General features: G+C 27.5%; 2 protein-coding genes across 3 annotated transcripts in view; one reads left to right on the forward strand and one right to left on the reverse strand.

Moving 5' to 3' along the window:
- LOC112599635 (C3 and PZP-like alpha-2-macroglobulin domain-containing protein 8) overlaps nt 1-18,250 on the forward strand; it is a 137,252-nt gene extending 119,002 nt beyond the window's left edge. Inside the window, exons 4-25 of one of the 2 annotated variants that reach the window (XM_025346618.1) lie at nt 2,600-2,788; nt 8,829-9,184; nt 9,405-9,560; nt 9,870-9,998; nt 10,105-10,271; nt 10,346-10,463; nt 10,534-10,667; nt 10,734-10,904; nt 12,206-12,434; nt 12,527-12,677; nt 12,814-12,990; nt 13,063-13,269; nt 13,360-13,729; nt 13,795-13,965; nt 14,029-14,239; nt 14,345-14,582; nt 14,663-14,793; nt 14,859-15,071; nt 15,678-15,832; nt 15,894-16,035; nt 16,122-16,332; nt 16,409-18,250. In XM_025346618.1, coding sequence (XP_025202403.1) covers nt 2,600-2,788; nt 8,829-9,184; nt 9,405-9,560; nt 9,870-9,998; nt 10,105-10,271; nt 10,346-10,463; nt 10,534-10,667; nt 10,734-10,904; nt 12,206-12,434; nt 12,527-12,677; nt 12,814-12,990; nt 13,063-13,269; nt 13,360-13,729; nt 13,795-13,965; nt 14,029-14,239; nt 14,345-14,582; nt 14,663-14,793; nt 14,859-15,071; nt 15,678-15,832; nt 15,894-16,035; nt 16,122-16,332; nt 16,409-17,514 — 5,132 coding nt within the window. In that variant the 3' untranslated portion in view covers nt 17,515-18,250. Of the gene's footprint in view, nt 1-2,599; nt 2,789-8,828; nt 9,185-9,404; nt 9,561-9,869; nt 9,999-10,104; nt 10,272-10,345; nt 10,464-10,533; nt 10,668-10,733; nt 10,905-12,205; nt 12,435-12,526; nt 12,678-12,813; nt 12,991-13,062; nt 13,270-13,359; nt 13,730-13,794; nt 13,966-14,028; nt 14,240-14,344; nt 14,592-14,662; nt 14,794-14,858; nt 15,072-15,677; nt 15,833-15,893; nt 16,036-16,121; nt 16,333-16,408 lie in introns of both variants that reach the window. The other variant, XM_025346617.1, reaches the window with a different exon arrangement.
- A 559-nt stretch (nt 18,251-18,809) lies between these two features.
- LOC112599684 (muscle-specific protein 20-like) lies at nt 18,810-25,875 on the reverse strand. Its single transcript, XM_025346697.1, has 5 exons — nt 25,712-25,875; nt 21,425-21,506; nt 21,226-21,355; nt 19,728-19,848; nt 18,810-19,393 (listed from the first exon to the last, which is right to left on the reverse strand). The coding sequence occupies exons 1-5, from the start codon at nt 25,736-25,738 to the stop codon at nt 19,202-19,204; spliced, it is 552 nt and encodes a 183-aa protein (XP_025202482.1). The 5' UTR covers nt 25,739-25,875; the 3' UTR covers nt 18,810-19,201.
- Nucleotides 25,876-26,112: the final 237 nt, after the last annotated feature.

A 26,112-nucleotide genomic window follows, 5' to 3' on the forward strand; every position in this document is an offset into this window, starting at 1 on the left:
CACACACACACACACACACACACACACACACACACACACACACACACGCACGCACACACTATACTTTTTCTCCGTTTCTCAGTCATAACTTCACTTATAATAATCATAATATAATAGTATAATGAACCAACTGTAAGTTTTAAGCCATAATACAAACGTATTATACGAGTAGTACGTAATTCTCACGATACATTCAATTTAACTGCTATATGATATATAATACTCGAATACTGTATAGACCGCACGCAGTGTGATATATAATTTACAACCCCGTTCGCGGGTTGACATTATATTGTGTGTGTGTGTGTGTCGACTGCCGTGTAGCGGCCGGTGTGAAACGATAGACCACTGAAAAGACGAACGGGATTAATGATCTCTGATTGTATGTACAGTATAAACCCTAAAATGCCAAAAAGACGTAGGCGACAACGGTATATCGTAAATTCACATACATACACAAAATCTCCGTTACTTATACGCGTACGAATTGTGTGTGTGTGTGTGTGTGCGCGCGCGCACGCGTATACGTATGATTTGGTGTAAAAGAGAGTATTTAGATAGGGAGAGGTATTTCGACATAACGTACAAATATATGTATATATATTTTATGTTCGTATGCCACAGCCGCGTCGGGAAATTAATGACAAAAAGCGCTTTACGCCCAATTGGCACGGATAGTTAAACTTACACTCACGAGAGTTTGTCAGACGTCAAAATACCACCGATCCTTATTCGCCTACCATCTCTCTCGCCCTACGTACTCATCCGTTCGTTTTACTCTGTAGAGAGAGAGACAATGAGTGAGTGAAGAGCATAGGGGGAGGGATCTGTTTTGAGAGAAACTTTATGATTAGTTCGCGTGCCATCCGCCGCCGTGGGAATATTCTTTTTTTCTGGTCGATAGGTTGGTCGGGAATCAGCGACGGCTACAGAGCCGGATATTATATTAATCCTTAGAGTTTTATAAAACGTTCGGTGAAGCGACGTCTCACGCGACGCACCGGTTAAACGCGGTTTGGATACGGAATCGTGGAGAAAGTTTTCTTCGCGCTACCACGATTTAATCCATCGCGTTCGCTTTCTCCGCTGTCATCAATTCTATATGGTAAAATATTATACTATACATACAAAATATGCCCAGCTGATATTATACGAATAGGTTTATATTTTTACGTGGCATTAGTGATCAGTTGTATTACGTACTTTATCGTTGGTAGATAATATGTGCACATATTATCTACGTCAATTGTAGTAAATTTCTTCGAGCGTATGGTTCCAAGTTAGCGAAAACTTCATATGTAAATTAACTATGTTCACATTGTGGTTTTATATTAAGTACAGTATTGAAATTCTTGAAAACGTTTCAGCTACGATGAAATACCCTATTTTTATGTACGGGATTTTCGAGATTTTATATGAACTTTAAAACAAAATATAATTAACGAGTAGTAATTGTGAAAAACGTTTACCATTTATAGTTACCTATATTTTCAGTACCTAGATAATAGATTACGGTACATACATTTTAACAGATTTGCATGTAATAAGAAAACTTCAATAATACGTAACCATAATAAGACTAAATATTATTTAACATTCGAATCTGGCTTTAACCAAAAATTGAACTTGAATGTTGATTGATTTATTTAAATTTTTTAATATACTAAGAGTTCAAAAATATATCCTTTTTTTTTGGTAATTCTTGTGTATTAAACTCAACCGAGATAAGTATATGCTTTATAAATATTTGACAATTGTATTCAGTACTGTAGTCTGTTCGAAAATTATTTATAATTTAAATATAAGCTTTATTTTCGTTAATTTTTATACGTTTATCTTTATTTAAATCTACTTACATATTTAAAAAGTCATTACGTGACAAACATTCGTCCAAATATGAAACATATTATATCGGCGTCATAAGAAAAAATAATTTAAACTTGTAAATAATCTTAAAAGAAAACTCAAATTTCAACTAGATGTGATGATAAAAGTAACAACATCGCAAAAATCAAGTTTACTAGCATCATTTTCTATTATATTTAATAAAATAGCAAAATCTAAGAAGTTTAATGAAAAGTGATGGTGAATTTGTTAAAAACTGTGCAGTAAAAATGGCTAAATCAATAAATGAAAACAAAATTACGTATGAATTTCACTTTCAACACGCACTGTGACACGTCGTATAACTGACAATAATAGTACAATTTGTAAAACATAGGAAACTATATGACAAATTGCACATATTTTTCAATAGCATTGGACAAAAACACAAATTTTTAAATATAAGACAAGTCAACTATTAATATTTGTTAGGATTAATTTTGTTTTGTTGTTGTTTTTTTTTTTTTTTGGTGGGTAGGGGGGTAGGCGCAGTTTTTATAATATTTGGCGATCGATTAAATTAAAACACGATAATAGGATAATAGTATTATTGCAAAAAAGGTAGATAATACACGTCTTTTAGATCCCCGCTAATTTCGTCATTATCAGGCTACCAAACAATTCTAATACGTTAATTGTACAGCTACAACACTATATTTCTTATACGAAAAATACGACACGATCATTAATAGAATTGTAATGTTGCATGTTACAGGTGACGGAATCATTCCACTGACAGTACCCACACAGACGCCGGACACGTGTTACCTGCAAACGCTAACTGACTGCGTGAATGGTACGACAAATTGCACACTTCAGACCACATCACGATTGCGGTTGGTAGGATCGGTGCGTGACGTAGTCGTGCAGACTTCCAGCAAGTTTTACAAGCCCGGCGAGACCAGTGAGTGATATAATATTAAATACATTGTAACGTATTTAATATTTAACTTAAACATTTTTTTCTCAACCACACATTGATCGAACCGTTTTAAAAATCGCATATGATTTAATTATATTACCTGGATAATTAATAACTCAAATAAACATATACCATATTATACCAGGCATACATAATTTTATAACTTACAGTATATTAAAGTTGCGTAAATAATTAATGTTTCAGATGTATTTCTATTACGTACTCATACAATACTTACATATATAGTCTTGTGTTACAATAAAAATATTAAATGGATACTAATATTTCAAATCCAATTTAACAACTGACACAAAACGTACTGATAATAATTTTCTAAGCTTCGGTGAAGTACCTTTATTTGTTTTATTTTCACTTTGGCGCAGTGTTTTCTTATCTATTTTAAATTCTGATAGAAACGAATAATGCATGTAGTTGTGTATAAAAAATAAAATAGTTACCTTTCTGCTAAGTAAAATAGCAAGCGCATAACGTATTTAAGTTGTATCGCTCAAAATATTCGTATAATTTAACTTAAAATTAAAATACAGGAAGTAATTCCTATGAACCTTCGTTGTATTCAATCATCAATCTAAATACAAAATAAAACAATACATTTTTATTTTTAAGAATTAAAACGTATTATTAAAATTAACAAAATAATACCAAATTACATCTACTCATAAACACATTATAAACTACTTTTCAATAATATAAAATACAGCTTAAGTACAATTGCGTATTATACGAATGTGGTTAAATTGTATTAATCAAAGATAAGCTGGTAATGAAATATTAAAAAATATGTCCGTGCTAACAATATTATTGAAGCTTTGTACAATACAATAATATGTTTAAAAATAAAAATATAAAATCGCTCACTACATATTTTAAGTAAAACAAAATTACTTTAAATTACCCCATACATACTTAAACAAAACACTCTTTATGTAATGTAAAGAGTATATGTGTGTGTATGTGTGTATATATAAAACCCCATTTTGTATTATAAATTTCCACATGGAATTAAATATATTATATTCTTTTTTCATATCGTGACATTCTTTTAAAACATCCAGTTAAGTCATACAAATTATGTTTTACGGAAGTAACTACTGAAATCTAAAAGAAAGGAACAAATATTTTTTCAAACTTAAGTATTTTTGTTAAATTCCTCGTAAGATCTTAATATAATCCACTATTTATTTGAATTCAAATAATCATTCATGTGACTCTCTCTCACACTTTTGGCTCAATTCCCAGATATAAAAACAAAAGCATTTACCATGTTAAATAAAGAAAACAGCAAACGGATATTGTGAATAGCCTTAAAGATTATTAAAGCTGCTTTTGTAAATAAGAGCTGGTCCCGAGCACAGTATTCAAAAGCATCTGACATTTGTTTGTCCTATACCCGTGGGGTGCCAAGTGTATAAGCCCCAAACAAATGAGAACACTATGCGTGAGCTCGATTTTAATGGGTTTAATGGAAACGTTTATTTTATCTTTTATCAACTTTAATTGTATTCAACCTAAAATTCTATACAGATTTAAAAATTAGCTTTTTCATACATCTCTTAATTAAATCATACACTAACCATCACTTACTTGTTATAACTTATAAGTCCTATATAACTCTTTAATCTCAGTTATTAATTGTCACATTTGATGGTTTAGTCCCAAAATATGGCATTCTATCACACATTAAAATTAAAACATTAGTATAATGATACTGTAGGGTAATTACACAAAATATTCTGGTCATAAAATAATAAGAATTAACAATACATGCTCTATAATAACAATAGAAGTTATCATGACAATACATGCAAATACATTAAACACTACGGTTTTAAAAATTTCATCAATATAAATTTTAAAGGAGAATGGTTAGAAAAATTGTATAGTTTTATTATGACTTTTACAAAATGTATGTTCTTTTTCTTTTTTCTTTTTTTTTGTTCAATTAATTTATGTGATTAATTACTATTTGTGTAATATTAAATTTAATTCAAAGAGATAACTAATGCATTTATCTTGTTCGTAATTAGGTGAAATGTCCATTTAACTTTTAGAATCTAGAATGACCTATATTTATTAATCTATATTTTTGCCTAAAAATAACATTTTATACCAAATTTATTTTGTATGAATATCAAAACCAAAGTTATAAATTTAATTAAAAATAAAACTTATAGATTTATGAAAACGTACAAAAGCTAATAATAGTGATTAGAAAGTTTACTTCTATCATAAAAATATTTTTTTGTAAAATATGTACAAAACATCTTTTCATGGTTTAAAATATTAATTGATCTACTATATAGTAGGCATATTATAATATCAAAATTCACTCTAAGTTATTTAAAAGGGAATAAAATACCTTATTTTTAGTTCCCGATTGACTCAAATTCGGTAGGCTGACCAATATTTCACTTTATGGCATCACTTAATTCTGAAAAGGTCTAGTATCAAACTATATTTATATTATAAATCTTTAATGAAAATCGATTAAAAAAATATGAACGTGTTTATTTTACTAACATTTAGCTTTTATTTTACAAACCAATGTGGACAGGTTCATGCCATTGTAATACTTAAGTACCATTTCTGAAGTAATCAATACACTATAATACATATTTTATTTTATTTGTTATATATTATTCTAGAAATCGACTTACAGATAGTTTGCACGTTAAGACAATGTTAGGTTACTATATACTATACCGGGCAATACTTGAATTTTTTTAATTTACACACATATTATAATTCAATACGCGAATTTAATTATTTTAGAAGCGCATAAATTCACTGCCAAGAAATCTATGATTAATATTGGTGAAATTATGTGCGTCTTAACTCTTAATATAACGCATCACATCATCGACTCGTAATTCACGGGAAATAAAGCGACGTTTTTTGTGAGACCGGAAATGATGTAACCCGCTCATAAAATCTTTTATTTGGTTCAAATATTTTAAGTGGCAATATTGATACGTATAAGAATATTTTTACTGGAATTTTATGGTTTTGAATTTCATCATTGATAATACACGTACTTATAAAAGATGTTATAAAAACTAATGATACGAAGAATACAAAAAAAATGCCAATCATCATATCCGTTTTTCCCAGACATTTATATTACACGATACTTTCTTAAGAATCCAACGGAAAATTTGGAAAAATAAATTAGCAACCATCGTTTTCTGTTAAATCTTACCAACGATGAAAAATTTTATAGTCCACGCTATTATGTATACATACATTATAACGAATCCAAACTACAACTGAGATGACTAATTTTATACTGGAAGTAAATAAAATAGATCAAGATATGGTTTACACTACTCACTAGTAAGTAACTACGAAATTTTTTACTGTTCTTTTTAATGATATTTGTACAAATAATTTTCATGTCGCTATTTGTGAGTAAGTAGTTATAATTTATTTTATCTATTCTCAAATATGGATAATTACAGATAGTGACTGGTTTTCGTTTGATTCTGTTAAGCTATATTCATTAATTAAATCTGTTTTTATTGACTTTCATCGTCAGATTTAATTTGCGACGATCTGTCGAGCCCAAAAAATGTCTTTATCAAAATATGATAAATAAGTAATACTCTCTACACTCAAGAACACGACATTTGATACTGAGGTTACTCCTATTAGAGACAAAATATAGTTTTGTACAAAACCACAATATTTCAGTGAAACAACTCTTGCATAATGTTTGTATTTTCAAGTCTTGTCATTTTCTGACTAAAGAAACGAGTTTCTCGAGGATTATGAGTAGAGAGAAGTACACCAAAGTAAGTCTTAATTGAAAAGATTTACAATCATCATGTGACTCGTATTTATAATTCCCAGATTTTTCGTAACTAACACGTTATTTAGCATTTATATTTTGTAATTGTGCATAAACGCGGCTCATTTAATCTTCATATAGGTTTGATAAAATCCAAATGAAACACTATATAAAATAGTAATGTAGCTATTAGTTCTTAAAAAGTAGTCCCTAAACATTAAGTATATCTGTATACTAAATAGGTTTAGCCGATTAGATGTACTTAAAAATCATCAAAACATACATATATTATACATGGAGACCAAAGCCATATATATATATAGATGATCCTAAAAGGGAGAACGAGGGTGATTGCCCTAGATAAAACTTTTTATATTATGAACATACTCACGTTTATAATTTGTTGTAAGTTTTTAACAAATATTATTATCTTCTAGAAGTTTTTTTATTAATCTCTTCACTGCACACCAGTCATGTAACAACAAACTAAAAAACATTATGTCCCGAAGGCCTCAATCATTATCCTTAATAAAAATCATGAGGAATAAAATGTGTTTACTTTTCTCTGTTGATTTTGTTTTTTATATATTTCATTATCTAACATGTATGAATATAATTTTTACTATCAAAAAAATAAACATTTACCAATAAAACAAGGACAGAGGATGACAAATAAATGATCATAAATATACATTTGTTTTAATTTACTAAACATGACAAAAAATTACAAACAACTACATATAAGTGACTCGTGTTTCTCTCTATATCCATTGAGGGATCTCAATATTTTCATTTCTATTGAAAAATATAATATTAGGTAGCTAAATAATACGATAATAATCAATAAAGATGTATTGAAGTATCGTAACATAATAATAATCATGACAAATTCTAATTTGTTATGATAATAATAACAAAAAAGAACATATAATAATATTTTACATTAAATAATTATTTTATATTTTATGTGTGTATTATGTATACATATTCTGTGTTGAGCATTCACTGTATCACTAATTTCATAAACTAAACTTGTCTGTAGATTAATGTAATTAACAAGTTTCATAAATACATACACACTACATAGTATCTTTAACAACTGCAAATTCACTAATCAGTGCCAAAGTTCATATAATTAATTTCATTATGTTTTATTCAAGACAAATTTCTTAGAATTATTTCGATATAAAAGTAAAAACGTTTATACTACAGTTAAATTGTGCAAATCGTATTTCAACTTTTTGATAAATTAAATTCAATTAAAATAAATTACATGTAGAAAAACAAATTCCTATTCAGGACATCACTATAAGAAACACTTTAAACACTTTTTCATATTTTAAATACTCTCATAATTATGTAATTTTAATTTTTAAATTATGTTAACATAACAAATTTTAATATAAAATACATTAAATAGGTATTATAAAGCTATGCAAATTAATAATTAAAACAATTTTAGGTGTTGCAACTTATTTCTAATAGAAATGAATAGCTACTAATAAATAGTATATGATAAATACTATGATAGTTTACTACTTTAATACGGAAAAAACACAATGGTTTAAAAAATTTAATTTTTATATTGTTATAATTAATGTCACTTAAAAAAAAAAAAAAAAAAACAGAATAAAAAATTGTGAACCTAAATTAAACTATAGGTAAATTTAAAAATGGTTAAAATATTGATATTTAAGGTGGAGGAGGAATAAAAGCATTTCTAACTTCTGAGATAAAATTAAATAGATAAATAAAATATATGGACGCATAAAGTTTAGCAATTTTATTCATTACCGACACTGCAGTCGTGTGATAACATAAAAATCGTTTTAAATAAATTTAAATTAACCATTAACACATATAATTTAACTATAAACATTTAAATATTAACTTAAATGAGAGAATTTGTGTAATTTTATTCATTTATTTATTCATTTATATTCTATATTACACGTAATATTAAACACTTAAATCTTAAAATAAGACTAAAATATTTCCAAAAATAATGATGGGAACTTTTTTAAACTAAAATTAATGTTAAACGATTTATTCTTATAATAATAAAAATATTGATTCATCAAATATTTATGTAGAGAAAAAATATTCTTTCATTTATTTTATAAATTCATTGTATAAGCCTAAATATGTTTCATATTTTATTAGACGCACAAAGCAAGTGTTTTAATTTATTGTTTATTAACTTCTCATTTTTAGTTGAATTTTGGCTTCTACCATTGGACCATTACCTTCGAATCGCTGAAGATGTCACTATGGACGTTTACATCAAAAATCCTAAAGGCACACGTGTCGCACTTTGGGATGACGTTCCATCGACTCGCAACACTCCGTTCAGCTTCATGTTATCTGAACTGGCTGTCGTTGGAGAATGGACTGTTGAGGTGGCCTCTGAAGGGGTGACATTCAAAACGGCAGTGAACGTGAGTAATGCAAGAGGAGCAACTGATCCACCAAAACGAGAACAGACGATAACCGAAGAACATTTCGTAGAGTTACGATTTGGACATGAAATGAGACACAAATACAAACCTGGATTACCTTTCCTCGGAAAAGTTAGTATTGTTAATATATTTTTCTATTTTAATTGTACACAGAATTTAATTTTTAATAAAATAATTACTGAAAATAAAAAATAAGCATTTATCTCTAAAACGCTCAATTAAAACCTATATTGATTAAACTAGTCCATAGTTTATATTTTAATCAAAACGATTATAGATAATACAATTCGTATTTTGTTTTTAATTTTAAAAATATTTAATATATTGACAGGTAGAAGCTATGAGTTCAGAAAAGAATCTTCGAGTTCGTGTAAAGGTATTTGACAACTCCACTACAATATATAGCCAAGACGTTGAAATAATTCAAGGCGAAGGAACATTCGTTGTTCCAGCTATATTATCTGACAATGAAATAATTGTACTTCAAGTTAGTAGAATAGTTTAAGTATTATAAATAATTTATTTTCAGAATTTGCTTATTTTTAGTTTTTAAACGTTTTTATGTTATACATTTTACCATACACAATATTTTTTAATTAATTTACAACTAATAAAATAATGTTAATATTTAATAAATATTAAACAAATTGTATTTAGTTACAAAATATGTAATAAAATAAATGTTTTATTTGTAAAAAAAAATCATTTAAAAATGTTAAAAAGTACAAAATAATATAATATACGCAAATTCATTAGCTCATATGATATTAAAATAATTGCTTTAAATTTACAACAGGCTGAATTAGTATCCGTTGAAGGTAAAGAAATCGAAGGACACTACGTATTAGCTAAAGAGTTTATACAAAAATGGAACTCAACATCAGATTGTTACTTATTAGTCGAAGGAGTAGAACATACTTTAACGGTAATAAAAAATAACTAAATTAATGCGATAATTATAGTTTTAATTATTACAAATATTAATATAAATTAACAAAATTCTTTCGGTTGTACTATATTATGATGATTAGGCTAACGAAGAAGCAGAAGTGGTTGTACTATCATCGTGTCCATGCAACCGATACGTTAACTATGTTGTGACCACCGAGGGGCACGTAGCTATTTGGCAAAAATATAAGCCAGTGGTCCACATGACAAAAATTATGGACCAAGTGGACATTTGTCGATTCAATTTAACGTATGTTGCTTTCCATTCCGTAAAAATAAAACCAATATAATGAATACTAATTTATTTGACTTATTATAATATAGATTCAGCGTAGATCCTGTGATGGCACCCACAAGTCATTTATTGGTTTACTATACAACCGAAAAAGGAGAAACAATAAATGATGTAATAAGTTTCAACGTCAAACAAACTGACCCAAAGGTACAATTGTATTTAATGTGAAACATAAATTGATAAACAATCATAAACTAAAAAGGCTGGTTTAAATTAGGTAAAAATTAGTTTGAAGGATAATAAAAGTAATTTTTATCCGGAAGAATTGATGGAACTGAATTTAATGGCCGAAGAAAATTCATTGGTATGTTTAATTGGAGGCAGAGGGACAGAAAACACATCTCCGTTAAGGTTAGTTTTACAATCATAAGTCTCTGTTAAAATATATTCTTATTTACGTAAAATTCTGGACAAAAGGAATATGGACGATGACACTGACCTTCTTGAATCCGGATTATTATTCCTTGAAAAACGATTAGATGGAAAAGTGACGACTTCCAGACAAAGCGATCTTTATCCAAGACATCATAGCTTTTTGGATACATTTTCGATGGATCAACTCTGGACATGGAAATGTGTAAACTTTACGTGAGTTATTATTATAAAAACAATATACAATTAAAATATAATTAAAGTAGAATAATATTTAAGTTATAATTTAAAGTTTGGATTTTATTACTAAAAATTATTGAAATATTCATTGTAATCATATGAACTAAACATTCTTACAATAAGCAACACAACGCAAAAAAAAATCCAAAAAAAAGTATTAAAATTAAATTATTGTCGTTATTATTAATTAATTTAACTATATACTAAAAATATAAAAGTAATTTTTATCTAATAAATAACCAATATATACGTAAATTAATGAAGAAAAGATTTAATTCATCCTAAATAATTAATTTATTGATTAAATATTCTACTTAATGAAATATAGGTGTTATGTTTATCTGTTTACACAACTCATTTTATTGTTCTACTATTTTCACTTAAAGTACAAAATTAATTAAAAAAACAAAATAAATCAAATTAAAAACATATTAATAGTACCTACCAAAATTAGAAAATAACGCAAAAATCAAAAATTCTTAAAACCATAAGCACTATAAAATTGTATACATGAAAAGATGGAAATCTTGATATTATATAGATGTATAGCTTATTCTGCAATTTTTTGTCTGTATTCCATAATAATTAGCAAACTCGACAGAATCGAAGTCTTAATTATATGACTATTTAATAAAAAAAAAAATGAATCGATTTACATAAACGATATATAATATAAATACAGTATCTAAACTAAAGTATTATGAAAAACATTCTTTTACTACTTTTAAATGCATAAAAAGTAACAAAAAATAAAAAAATAAAGTACCAACATACGAAAAGCATAATATGAATTGTTGTTTGCAAAGTGTTTAAAACCGCTGCAATCAGCTTTAGAATAAGATGCTAGAAAAACTTTCATTGGATATATTTTTAAGTCTAAAATGTTTTTGAGAATAGCCAGATGGCCACAATTTATATAGCCGTACACAACTGCACGACTTATGTGAACTTTAAAAGATTAAATAAAATAGTTAGTATAATCATATTAATAGACTTTGGTAGTAGTTAAAAAATAAATTTCTCGATAATATTTTTATTATTATAAAAATGTGACTTATGAACTCTATTTACGAATAAAACAGTATTATAAATTCATAATGTTTAAAATATGATTTGACACTAATAAATCATAAAAAAAATACATATATATATATATATATATATATATATATATATATATATACTCGTATATTGAGGTATTTATAAAATATTATTTTAAGTGAAAAAATATTTTTTCATAGATTAATTTTTAATAGTTTACTACTTTTACTTAACAGGAGCGATGTCATGAAAAAAGGTATGAGCATTCATGCACCATCCAAAGCCGGACATTGGAAATTGCGCATGTTAACTATTGGTAGCAGTGGACTTAAAATCACAGACACATTAGATGTCAAAGTCACTAGCACTTTGGAAGTGGACGTTCGTACGCCAGTTGAGTTAAACGTCGGCGAAACCGTCCAGACAGATATTTACGTCGCTAACAATGTCAATTCTTGCATGGACGTAAGACACATACATACATCTAATACCAATATCGTGACCATAGCCATATTTTTATCAACATTAAAAGCAATAATAAAAACGTTTTAATACAGGTAAATGCGCTCTTGTCGTTGAGTGAAGGAGCTGTATTTAGCAGTTCCAATCAACCGTTTGTCGCAGAAAAAATGAGATTAGGTGCTTACGGTGCCACATCGTTAATCGTTAGAATTACAGCATTGAAAGAAGGATTAAAAAATCTTACTGGTAATTAAACCAAACGTTTCCGTCGAAAAAAATATAATTTATTTCACTCAATTGTTTATGCCACCATAATATTATACTATATAAATTCGCTTTTTAATAGATACAAAATTATAAATATTATTCGTAATTTTTGCAGTGGATATTTCGGGTTACGTGAGCGAAAAATGTCACTTAATTAACGATAATAAGAAATCAGAAGATCCTGAATTGAGCAATTCAACCGCCAGTGTCGTCGTAAAGTCCGTACCAATCTACGTACATCCAGAAGGCATTCAACATCAAACCACCGACAACGCTTATTTTTGTGCCAACGGTGACAACTGTTTTCTTTTTTAAAATAATTTATTATAACGACCGTTCGCTAAATGTTTTAATCCATGTATAGAGCAACTCATTGTGTCAACGACAACGGATTTCCGGTACCAACACATAAATGCACCTAAGAACCGAGACGGTATTGTATTCGAAATACAAGCGAAAAAAAGTGCTCACATCTTATTGAGTCAAGAACGCAAACCGACAACGTTAATGTACCAAATTGTACTAGGTGACTTGGACAACACAATTTCGTGGATAGGTCGCGGAAAACACGGTAAACATAATTTTCAAAATTTTAATCAATCGATCAATAAGTGACCGTAATAATACCAATACCGTGAAATGGTTGTTTTCTTAATTTCAGGAAACGGAGTACATTTAACAAGTCGTAACACTCCTGGGATTCTATCTGAAGAAGAACCGCGTACATTTTGGATCAGCTGGGAGAAAGGAGTATTGGCATTTGGTTATGGTCAGGAAATCCATCAGTATCCATTACTAAAATGGAATATGGATAAAAAAATAAAAATAAATCATATCGGTTTCGCCACTATTCTTGGCACTACCGGGCAGTTTAGAGTATGGAATTACAACGACGAAGCCGGTTTCTCACAAGTACTACATTTAGAAACACCCAACACGATGATATCGGGATCTGAATCTGGTTCATTGGTCGTAACCGGAGGTCTTAATTTTCCATTTTTCGTGCAGAATGAGCCTAAATTTTCCACAAGGTATATAAAACACACAAAATATAATTTTGAACACCACGTTTAAGATGAACCTATTATTCGTTTAGCTTGGTATCGTTCCTTTCAACTTTCACTCCTCTTCTCATGTCAGAGCACAACAATAACGGCACTGAAGAAAAGTCATTGGTAGATTTATTATCGAAGAGCATACCGGTACTTCTTTCATACCAGAATTCAGATGGGTCGTTTGGAGATCACCCAAATGTACCATGTTACTGGTAAATTACAAAAGTAGTCATTACACTTGATATAGATTATATTATATTTTTATACATTTTTAGGTGTGATATTCGCGTACTTGAAATATTATGGAGAAGTCAATCTCACATTGGTGTAGATTCAGATCTAATCAAAGGATTAAAAACGTGGATCCAAAAGCAAGTTTTTGAAGATTTTTCAACTGTTGTTGGTCAATCTGACATAAATGTAAAACAAATAATATGCGCGGCTGACACTTTGGCCACTCTAATGGAATTGGGCATAGAATCGGAAGTATGTGTAAAATACCTATAATATTAATATGATATCTAACAAACCGATATTAATTTATTAATATATATATATATATTATATTTATTTTAAATTTAATTTTAACAGATTGATTCGAAAATTGCAAATCACACCAAATCATATCTTGAACAACATTTAGATAATATTGTCAAACCATATCCACTTGCTATAACAACTTATGCGCTAATGATTTCAAATAGCTATCTCACAAAAAAAGCACTAACAAAATTACAAACTCTATCGACAAACCAAGAAAGCGAATTTGGATGGCCTAAAGTACATCCCACGTCCGATTGGTATGACGACGTAGTCCCACAAAAAAAAGGTGAAAACAGTGAGTGATAATATAATAGCTTTGAATCTTTAACTACAGAAACCTTATTAAAATTCAAAACCATATTACAGTTTCGGTTGAAGAATTCAAAGCTTCGTTGTATTGTTTAATGATCTATTCTGCAAAACGAGAATTGAAATCATCCGAACCTATAGTCCGTTATTTATACTATAGAACTAAAATCTTGGATATATATCCAGAGGTATGTATCACAGTGTGGAATTTAAAAATAAATCACGTTATTAATTATCATTTTTTCCATTATAGTTAGCGTATCTAGCTGTAAAAGCATTTGCTATGTATGATAAAATTGGATCGGATCCTCACCGGAAATTAACAATTTCCCTCGCTACTTCCGGTATGGAATTGACCGATACGTTAGAACTTGACCCCAGTACAAAATCTCAATACTTACATTTACCTTCTTTGCCAACAAAAGTTTTCGTTTATGCTACCGGAGCTGGATGCTCAACAATACAAGTATGTACTTTTTATTATCTTAAATACAACAAATATGATATTTATAATTTAATTTTAATTTTAAATAATATTAAAATTACATTTCTGCAAACCCAAACATTTTATCTTTACTTTTCTTAAGGAAATTTAAACAATACTTAATATTTTTATATCTAACTACCTAGTAGATTTAATATTTTTATATTAATAAAAAATAACTATTATATGTCAATGGTCTATATAGTATAGTTTACAATTTATTAATTATTAATTTTTTCCAAGATGAATTTATTAATTATTTATAAATTAGTATTTTAATATTTTATTAAGCATAATTAATAATCTATTATGATTAAAATATAATATAAATATGATTAAATCTAGACTTAAGGTGGATTATAGAATGTAATGTATTAGTATGATAAAAAGAATGTTTATAGTGTTTTTATTACCCTTTACATATAACTTTATAAGTAAAAATTATATTCACAGCTATTCGAGTAGAGTTAGTTGAAATTTTGATTAAAAATAATAATTTAAAATTTAAGTTATTAGATACAAGACCTTGTTTTTATATTTATTTTGCCTTTAACTGAAAACAAAAAATAAGTATTATTTATTTTTTAGGGAAGAGTTTTATATTCTACTTATACTACTGCAGAAAACGATAAAAAACTGTTTGATCTATGGTCTGGAGTTACTGACGTTATTCAACCAAGTAAAGGCTTTACAGATGAAATATACGGACATGCAATAACATTAAGATTAAAAACATGTTTTAGGTATGTTCGATTATTCAAAATAAATTACTTATAATTGTTTTATTTATCTTGCTATTGTTAGAATGAATAACGAGTCGGAAGATGCAATAAGATTAGAAGTAAAACTCTTCTCGGGATACTCCTTTGACAAAATTTCATCTGCTACCGTATCAGATGTCCATCACGACTCGCATTCAAATCATATTTGGTTTGTGTTTGCTAAGGTACATTTTCTAACATAATACATACATAACAATTGTTGACTAATTTTGTATCGATTAAAACTGATTGCAAATGAATTTAATTGCAGGTAAAAAGTAATTGTGTGATTTGCGTATCTTATACGGCCAAAAGCATCCAAAAAGTGACCGGTTTACGACCAGCGGTAGCAAAAGTGTACGCCGTATCCAGACCAGATCAGAGCTCTTACAAATTATTCCACGTAGACGAAGAACAGAATCCGTTGGCTGAAGGTTTGACCGATATGCAAATCGCAGACTGGATAACTAACGATTCCAACGGTACGTGTACATATGAGCAACGACGATATAATATAATACCTTTGTATTAATTACTTTTTATCGATTTTTCGTTTAGACTTTCCGGTCGATAACAACAACCCATGCAAATGCAATAATCACTGCGAACCATCTACGACGGAGAAAACGATCGTTGTGTCGACTACGTTGAGTACCCCTTATCAAAGACCGTCAACTCATGCTGTCACTTCTTCCACTACAAAAGAGTTGACAACAGAAGGAACACCAGCAGCGACTCGGTCAACAGAAGCGGAAGAAGTTCTTTCAAAACCAAGAATCGCAACGATCCCGACGAAAATCAAACGAGCGCCTGTGAAGTCGACCGGCAATGTGGTACGCAACATGAAAAAACCCAACAAGAAAAACGAAAAAGATAAGGACTCCAATTCCAAACACAGGACAAGTGACAGCGGACCCGACTCAAGTGATCGTGAACCCGTGCCATCGAAAGATACTATCAATACTGATACTGGGGCAATTACCAAAATGGCCCAAATGAATACAATGAGAAATAGCAAGCCGTCGACCATCGGAGGGTCGACAGCAAAACCAACGACAACGACAAAAGTCACAACGGCACGCGGATCAAATGTGACAACGGGAGGTACGACAGCGCGAGCAACCACTTACTCCGCGTCAACTATAACTACTCCAACTCCGACGAAATCTTCATCCACCACCCCAATGATCTCAACTACTCTAGCATCTAAAACATCAACAATTAGCAGCCCGACTACAACAGCTACTTCACAGCCGTCCAAGACCACAACTCCTTCCACCACTACCACCACTACCACCGCCACCACAACCACTGTCGCGACATCCACAACTGTCAAGCCTGTGCAAGCAACTTCTTCTCCTACTACCAAGTCGTCGGTATCGCCCACTACTTCCGTATCCCCGGCAACTACAACCAAGCCACTGGCAACTGCAACGGTGACAACAGCCAGGTCAATAACAACTTCAGCAGTGACGGCGGTAAAGCCTACTGTAACTACAGCCGCACCACCACCGGGAACCACGACCATTGTGGCTAAAATTCAAACAACATCCATGCCGGCTAAACTACTGGCCCCATCTACCACACCGATTGTCGATCTGATACTGGAAGCAAATCGAAACAAAAAGATCGCCAATGACCAGAAGAAGAACGGTTCTAATTAATCGTAAAACTGATTTTGGCCGCTGCTCGAAACTAAAATATTAATTGCTCCAAAACGTATTTTATTATAATTATTATTATTATGACCCATTATCTACAGATTAAAAGTACAGCAATAATAATCTGTAATGTACATAATTTAGGGCGCATTACCGCTTTAGATATGGGATTTTATCAAATATTTATTTACTTAGATACAAGCAGAGTTGTTTTTTTTTTAGTTACACAAAGGCATGATAACACAACATGATATTTACGTATATTGTACAAATAATTGTACCATAGACCATGTCGTCGTCCAAATTGATATGGTTTTACTTAGGACATTTTTAAGTGTTATTAAAACAATGATAATAATACACATAATAACATAATAAGGTATCGAAATAAAAAAAAAACTTACTAATAATACATCTTCAAGTAGACAAACAGTTTTTGACATTGAGTGACAATCAATAGATTTGAGTTTCAGATGTTACCTTAATATTATAAACATTTATGCCGTTCTATTTTTATTTTCACGACAAAAGTATTATTACATTTCATAAAATGCTCAAAATAATATGTAATATATAAAATATATATTATATTATAGATATAATATGCCAAGTTTTAGAGACACATTTTGGTGCTTTTTGGCTAGTCAATTCGTTTTTCTGTTCAAAATATATCTTTTTGATTAGTATTTATAACAATCTAAACAAAGATCTAAATAAATAAAAATAGTTTAATTAGAAATAAATGAATAAAAGTAATATAAAAACATTTTTCTTTTATAAATTTCATGATTCGTTACTTTAGAATTGTCTACTAATATTGTAAAATAATAATAGAATTTTTCATATTTCAATAATATTGCACCCCATGGTAATTTTAACACAAATATTTCTAATGTAATATAATAATATACAACAATGTTAAATTAATTTTATTAATGCACGCGTATATTCCAATACACAATATAACGTATCCGTCAACAATAATACTACTTTAAGGTATTATTATTTCCAACTTTTATTGTTATGAAACTTAATAAAAATGTAAAATTATTTTTAATGTATGCATGTGGTGTATGTAGTCGGCCCGTAGTTAATCACTACATTATCAGTAAAAACATTTAAATTGTATTATTGTAATGCAAATTTGAATGACTAAAATAATATACCAAACTTTTAAATGTATCATAATATAATATAGTAATAATATTATTATATTAATTGTCACAACGAATACACTTATATTATTTTCCGTATCAACATTACAATTTATTTTTTTTTAATCTAAACAGTTTTAGACATTTAAACTATGTAATTGTATATTGTTTTCCATTAAAAATTGTATTATTTTATCTCAACACATAATGAATATATGTAGTGTGCTGTCGTTGGCTGTTACGACTTTTGTACTTATAATGTTGCAATAAAGTTGTAGTGATGCTCAGATTCTATAAGAGCATTGAGTATGTTGTATTACATAATAATAATTATTTTTCATTTATCTTATTATTAAATTATAAATACAATTTATCCATTTTCTCTCTTCACAACATCGATAGCGAAACAAAAGGTATAATAATTATCGTTGTACACGTGGCGCACAACAACATTAACAAAAACGCATACAAATAATAATGTTAGATCAATATTAAATAATTAAAACGTATAGTAATTGCAAGTGCGGCGTGTACGTTCATTTTCCAAGCAATATCTTTCTTGTAGCCCCGAAGTTCTGACCAGCTTGCGTGGCACCCTTGTTTTGGCCGGCTTGCAGTCCGATAACGCCCTCTCCGGCCCGCAATTGCATTTCAGTCCATTCACGCTTATTTTCCTCGGACGGCCTCGGTCCCAAAAATGGGCCTCTCCACTCTGGGTGTTTGTACGCCTAAAACCATTGATATTGGTATAAATGTCATATCCGGTCATCGTATTATTATATGTATTGTTGTTAATAATGTATTGACTAAACGTCCCCCATAGCCTTCCAAATGCCTCAACATTGTTAAAAAGAGACAGTCAATATCTGTACAAGTGTACACATTATAGAACTTAAATTGTATGCTAAATTTTTCTAAACATGTAGTTTTTTTTTTTTATGAAACATCCATCCATCTTTCACCGTAAATGGATAGAGAATGACTAAGATATATTATATCTTTTTCTAACAATGTTGTCTCCCAGGCATATCTATCTATCTTTATAAGTCTGTCGTTTCGTACCGTCCTGCCGATGGCAAATATCGTCATGGTCACTCTGTATATGTTTTTTTGTTCAAACAAGTCAACAGACTGGAACAGATCGACGTCTGGGACACCGTATTCAATGCAAGCTTTTTGAAACCTACAAAATACATACAACAAGTTTAATGGACATTATCGTTTATTACCGTACAATATATATAGGTATAATTATAAGTGTATTATAATAATCTAAAACATTCAACGCGAAATTATTATCCCCATGATATACCATACATAAAAGTTTTAGAACATATTATAATATTTATGACACTTATAGCCATTATGTTTTCAGTATTTTTTGATATACCATATTATCAATAAGTTTGTATAATGACCAAATAATAATTAGGTGTTATTTTTATAAATTTGTATTTAATTTAAAAAAAAAAAAAAATTAGCCTGATTTCCATATTTAATTATTAAATACTATATGTGCAAATAATAATATCACTTCCTACCCCTCACTTAAAATAAAAATGATGTTGTAATTTTGAAATGATTATTAAATACCTTTTCTTTTTTTTTTTTTTTTTTTTTTATTAAAATATATTTGCAATCTTTTATTTAAAACAATATATAAAATACCTACGCTATTATTATATTTATATTTACTGTTTTTAAGTGTAAATTTTGCAACAAAAGCACTAAAAACATTTAGTCAATAAACACAAATTCTTAGTTTGATAATCTAGCCTCGAAATATATTGACTATTGAAAAAGGATGATAACCTAAATAATTAATTCATTATTCAATTTTTAGCTGTTTTTAATAGTTTTTAATACTATTTGTCAAATTCTCAACATACGTATTTAATTTTCATGATTAATTTGATAATCCATCCCCCCTCAACTTCATAATTAGTTCACTAAAGTAGAAAACTTAAAATTGTGTCAATTTAAATAAATAATAATTATTATAATAGTTAAAAAAAAAAAAACACATATTTAAATTTAATTAATATATAATTATAACTATATTGTAACTTCGTCAAGCATAAAAATAATTTATCATCAATTTGATCGCAAGATGAATGAAAAAATTAAATCACAAAACTATAACACATTAAATAAATTATGAAAAGAATAATATTAAATTAAATTGCAGTATTAATATTAATATTAAAAATAGTTTTTGACAAATTTTCGAACGCTTGTAACAAAAAGTTAAGCAGAAATTATTATGATGTTTGTGTATATTATACTAAATAGTAAACAAAATACACCATTTTAAAAATCCTTGCCTTATAATATTCATATAAATTTATTTTAAATTTGTGTTTTTATTCAAACACATTATTAGTAAAAATAAACAGATCATTTTTAACATGCCGTTTAATATGTATGTTGGGGTGCTAAACAAAATTAAATTAAATATGGACATTTTTTGTTGATCCTACTATGAATAGAAAAATATTATTTATTCTGTGACCAATAGAAAATCATCTAGTAAGCGATATTATAATATTAGTAAACGTACTGGCTAATGTTGTCCATCATTTTATAATCGCCGCCTGAAGTGTTAATTTTGGGTATAATACCCGGTGCCAGTTTATTCATCAACTTGCATAACAAAACTCCATCCCTAAGTGCTAGTTCGAATGGTAAACCTATAAAAACGATCAAATACAAACAGGTTATATTTATCGAGTTCATTTGTTGCAGTATAAAATGTTTACCTGGTGCAAACTTTTCACCAGTCACTGCTTCAATCCATTGTTGAGCTTCCACTTCTTGCTCCAGGTCTCTTTTACCGGCAACCTAAAATCAAATAACCATAATATGAATCAATAAAACTTCAAATAATTTTTATGAGTAAAGATATACCTACGCATTTCTGTTACTATTTCATTAACTATTTTCTAAACTGGGATACATATTCATATTTTTACTGTGGTATGTAAAAGTATATCGAATATTATTATAATATTAAGCTTACAATGAATGCAATGGGTTTTTTTTTTTTTTTTTTTAGAAAAGATTAAAATGTAAATATTCCGTCTCAGTTAAAAACAAGTTGGTTTAGTAGAGGTTAGTATATTTACTACCATATAGAGATCTGATATTCTTAACGTATATGGTACAGATAAATAAAATACCACATCAAGGTTAGGTCCACCGACCGGACCTTAATAGTAGCTATCCACGTAAAATCAACGTCAATACAAATAAAAATATAATGTAATATCTATTCAATGTTAGTTACATCATATAGTGAATATAATTACATTATAATTTTAAAAATATAGTCTTTGTATAATTAAAAAACTATACATACTAATAAATTAAGAATATTTCCTGTATAAATTTAAAAACAAAATAAAAACATATAAATAAGAAATCTTTTAAAATGTTATATCTTAGTAGTTTCAAGTTGTTTAAAATGATTTTAAAAATCATTATATCATAAAAACGTCTATATAATATTAAATAAATAACTGATAAATTACTGGAAAATAATAAAAATATATTTTTTAAGCTATACCTTCAAGTTTAATTTGCAATTTTCTCGATCATTTTTATTTGTTTTATTATGATTATTATTATTTATAAAGTTGTACTGATCATTATGTTGTCTTCTAAACTTATTTATAAACAATAAATTATCGATTCATTTTTTTTTTTTTTTTTAAGTATTTTATAATTAATACGATTGTACATAACTATTAATGATTGAAATTAAATAGTTATGATTAATAGTACAAAAATATTTAAATATTTAAAAGAGCCTAAATATTTTTATAATATTAATTTAAAGAAATTAAAATGTTAAAGTATTTCTTATGTCTCATCTCAAAGGGTTAAAAGGTGTTAAAATAAATATAAATGTATGCATATATAGTATATCTATCATACTAAATAATGTTCACTTTAAAAGAAAATTAATAATTTATAATTCTACTAATACAATATTATAGTCTAATTAACACACTTGACAGTTTCTTGCGAAAATTATTGTCAGAGAAAATCAATTTAAAATAAGTTATATTTATTTCACTTGAGAAATCAGTAATTATTGTATGAAATTAATATAAATATATACCTAATATTCATAATAATAAAATTATATATGCTATAAAAAAAGTTTATTATTCTTTGTCTGATGTCTTATTAAACAATTTTCATATCAATGCGACTTGTGAATTTAAAATTGAAAATAATACATTTGACAATAATTGTATATCAGATTAACAAGTTTGTATATAGTTGTGTATGAGTAAATTAAGAAAATCGTTACATACAAAGTTTCATAAACAAATTTCATCTGACATTCAACTGTATTTAAATAAAAATAAAAAACCATAACGATGTTACAACATAATATTTTATATTACTTATACAGGATAAGTACCTAACAAAAAATAGCGTCAAAATGGTTTGATGGTAATTTCAAGTTATATTTTATGCGAATACGAATAAAATCGTTGAATTTTAAATTATACGTCGTTTCTTATTAAATATATATATTTAATGTTATTTATTCTTTTTATAGTAAATAGTTACACATAATGAAAAACTTTTAAATCATATTTTTAATGATTATCAAAAATTGACTGAGATCCAAGTTCTATTTGGGAAACGTTTAATAAAACCTGAACCCCCTTTCTTTGTAGAGGGTCTTCGACATAGCATGCATATACATTATATACATACGTATTTGATTCTTTGCCAACCAATGGTTTATTTATTTCATATAAATAAAATTCGATAATATTGAAAGAAAAATGCATTGAATACACTCAATTGGCACACACACATTAACATCTTTATATACATCAGGGAGTCACATATAACCTAATGCCAGGCCTGTATTGCATTATCTCGGATTACACCACGTAATACGTTTATTTGGATTAAAACATAATGATTTATATTTAACACGAGCAATGAAAATTAAGAGACTAACTGTATTATAGTTATCCCATGACATACATAGTGTTATGTCAAACATGGTTGTTCATAAATACATAAACACTGCTAGTAACATCAAGTCTGAGATAACAAAAAAAAAAAACCCTAAAATTATCCTTTGGTCGATTTATCAAAACCTTGAACTAAATTAAATTAAGGAAAACTTGATTTTTATATTTAGATCATTAATTACAAGCCTACATCAGACAAACCGACTACTCTCTCCCCTCTACCGATGACTATGAAAAGATATTCTGATGATGTTATGGTGTTCTTAAAAGACTTTATTAGACACGACGAGTGTGATAAAGTAGTCTAGTGATCATGACCTTGAATTAAAAAATAAAAACTTTAAACTATAAAAACAATTTTCTAAGTTAAAATATGGAATAAAGATCACATGTAAAAAAAAAAAATGTTATATATTCAATAAAATTAAGTTGAATTATTAATGATTTAAATATTATCATGATTAATCAAGAATTTATATATTTTAATAATAGATTCATATTAGCATTACTTATACATAATTTATTAATAATATGTATATAATATATACTAAATATACATAATGATTTTATTATATTATAAAGGTAATCATATTTCATTTTCCTATAATTTTATAATCAATATTATTAAACAATTTAATTAATTTAAAAAAAAAACTAAATAATTATTTTCATACATAGTTTAAATTTGTTTCTGTAATATTATATGCAATTAATTGTCTATAATTTTTTTTAATAAACATTTTTTTGTATTTATGGATTCTTTAAGAAGTATAAAAAGAAAAGTTATTGTTTAGTTAAAATTGAAATGTATACATATAACAATTATATCATGATTCATGAATGATACGTGATTAATATTATGAGTAAAACATTTTATAGATAACTATCAATTTATCAAATTAGTAAATAGAAGCAATAAATAAATTAACATAACTAACAATAGTTGACATTAAGTTTATACTAACATATCTCATAAATAAAATGATCATATAATTTCATTAATATTTAATTATTATTATTAAAGCCATTTATTGTTTATAAAAAATATCGTGTTTAACGTTCTATCATTTTTAACATATTTTACAATTAGAAATACTATCCTACTTTACTTTTGGGAATTAATGCATTCCGTAATGCAGAATCCTATACAAATTCGATTGTTCATATTTTATTATATTATATCAATTATAAAAAATAAATTAGTTGAAAATATTTTAGAGAAATATCTCTGATAAATGTAAATATATATTAATACACATTTTTGTGATTCGTTATGTACTTCTAAATTATTATACTGATCCTCTAAAATAATGTTAATCAATATTGTGTAATATAATATACTTATTACATTAATATAAGAATAATATATTTTAATGTGCTACGTGATGATACTACTTTAATAAACATTATTTAAGAATAGTATTAATATGATATTATACAAAATATAGATAAGCAACTGATCATGATAGAATTTTGATATTTTAATACAATATAATTCAGGTTTTGAAAATTTCAAAAGTTTTATAATATATTATATATTATACTCAGTATATAAGTATTATGAATTATGATATAATATGTTATAAATTCAATAATACTTGCTTTAATAAAACTATTTTAATAATAAAATCGAATTTTTAAACGAAATTATAATAATTTAATATAAAACTATTTAAAGGATAGTTCACTGAAATTCTATAATAATTAACAATAGTCATAAATTGTTTAAAAATCTATTTAATATAAAATAATTCAAATATACCTCAAAATCTTACGGTCAGTAAAAAATATGAAACCTAAATAAGCTTATTATTTAAAAAATTGAAATACTTATAATTACTATTTTATTTCTGTATAGTTTTTAATTTGAACCCTTAATATGTACCTAATTGTAAATTAATTATATCGTTTAAACTTTTATTCTAATATTTAAATAATATAATAATATAACACCCTTTTGATCAAATCAAATTATTAACTAACATTGCGTACGTTAATGTTATAAAAATATAAATATTCTCAATTATTAATATTTTGTTTTACCTGCCACAAAGGACGTCCACTTGGCATTGTGTTTATTTGGGTTTATGAAAACGAAGATAAAAAAAATATTTGAAGTAGCTACTAACAAATCGTGTATTCGTGTCTGTCTGATAGCTGAACTGTTTGTGTGTGGAATAGACGATTACACTGTCATGCCAATGAAGCTTTTCAGAGTTTTAAGAAGGGCGCGTTCACGTTAGATACTTGTCCCACGCACACACATATACCTTACAACCAAACTAATAATAATAACAACAATAATAATAGAACTACTAAAAAATCAAATGGTATATGAATAAAATAAACAAGCATTAATAAAATATTATATAAATATACTTTCAAACAATTTAGGGCATGGGTCCAATTATTCAATAGTTAAACCCTTAGTTCAGCAATTTCGA

Source organism: Melanaphis sacchari, unplaced genomic scaffold (assembly GCF_002803265.2).
Source record: "Melanaphis sacchari strain LSU unplaced genomic scaffold, SCAv2.0 Contig54_pilon_pilon, whole genome shotgun sequence".
NCBI classification, from domain to species: Eukaryota; Metazoa; Arthropoda; class Insecta; order Hemiptera; family Aphididae; genus Melanaphis; species Melanaphis sacchari.

What these genes read in the sequence shown, in the direction of transcription:
- LOC112599684 (XM_025346697.1), bottom strand. Translation starts at nt 25,738, where the DNA reads ATGCCAAGTGGACGTCCTTTGTGGCAG. An exon ending in TGGTGAAAAGTTTGCACCAG is followed by an intron (nt 21,356 to 21,424) that starts GTAAACATTTTA and finishes TCGTTTTTATAG; the next exon opens with GTTTACCATTCGAACTAGCA. An exon ending in TATTTGCCATCGGCAGGACG is followed by an intron (nt 19,394 to 19,727) that starts GTACGAAACGAC and finishes CAATGGTTTTAG; the next exon opens with GCGTACAAACACCCAGAGTG.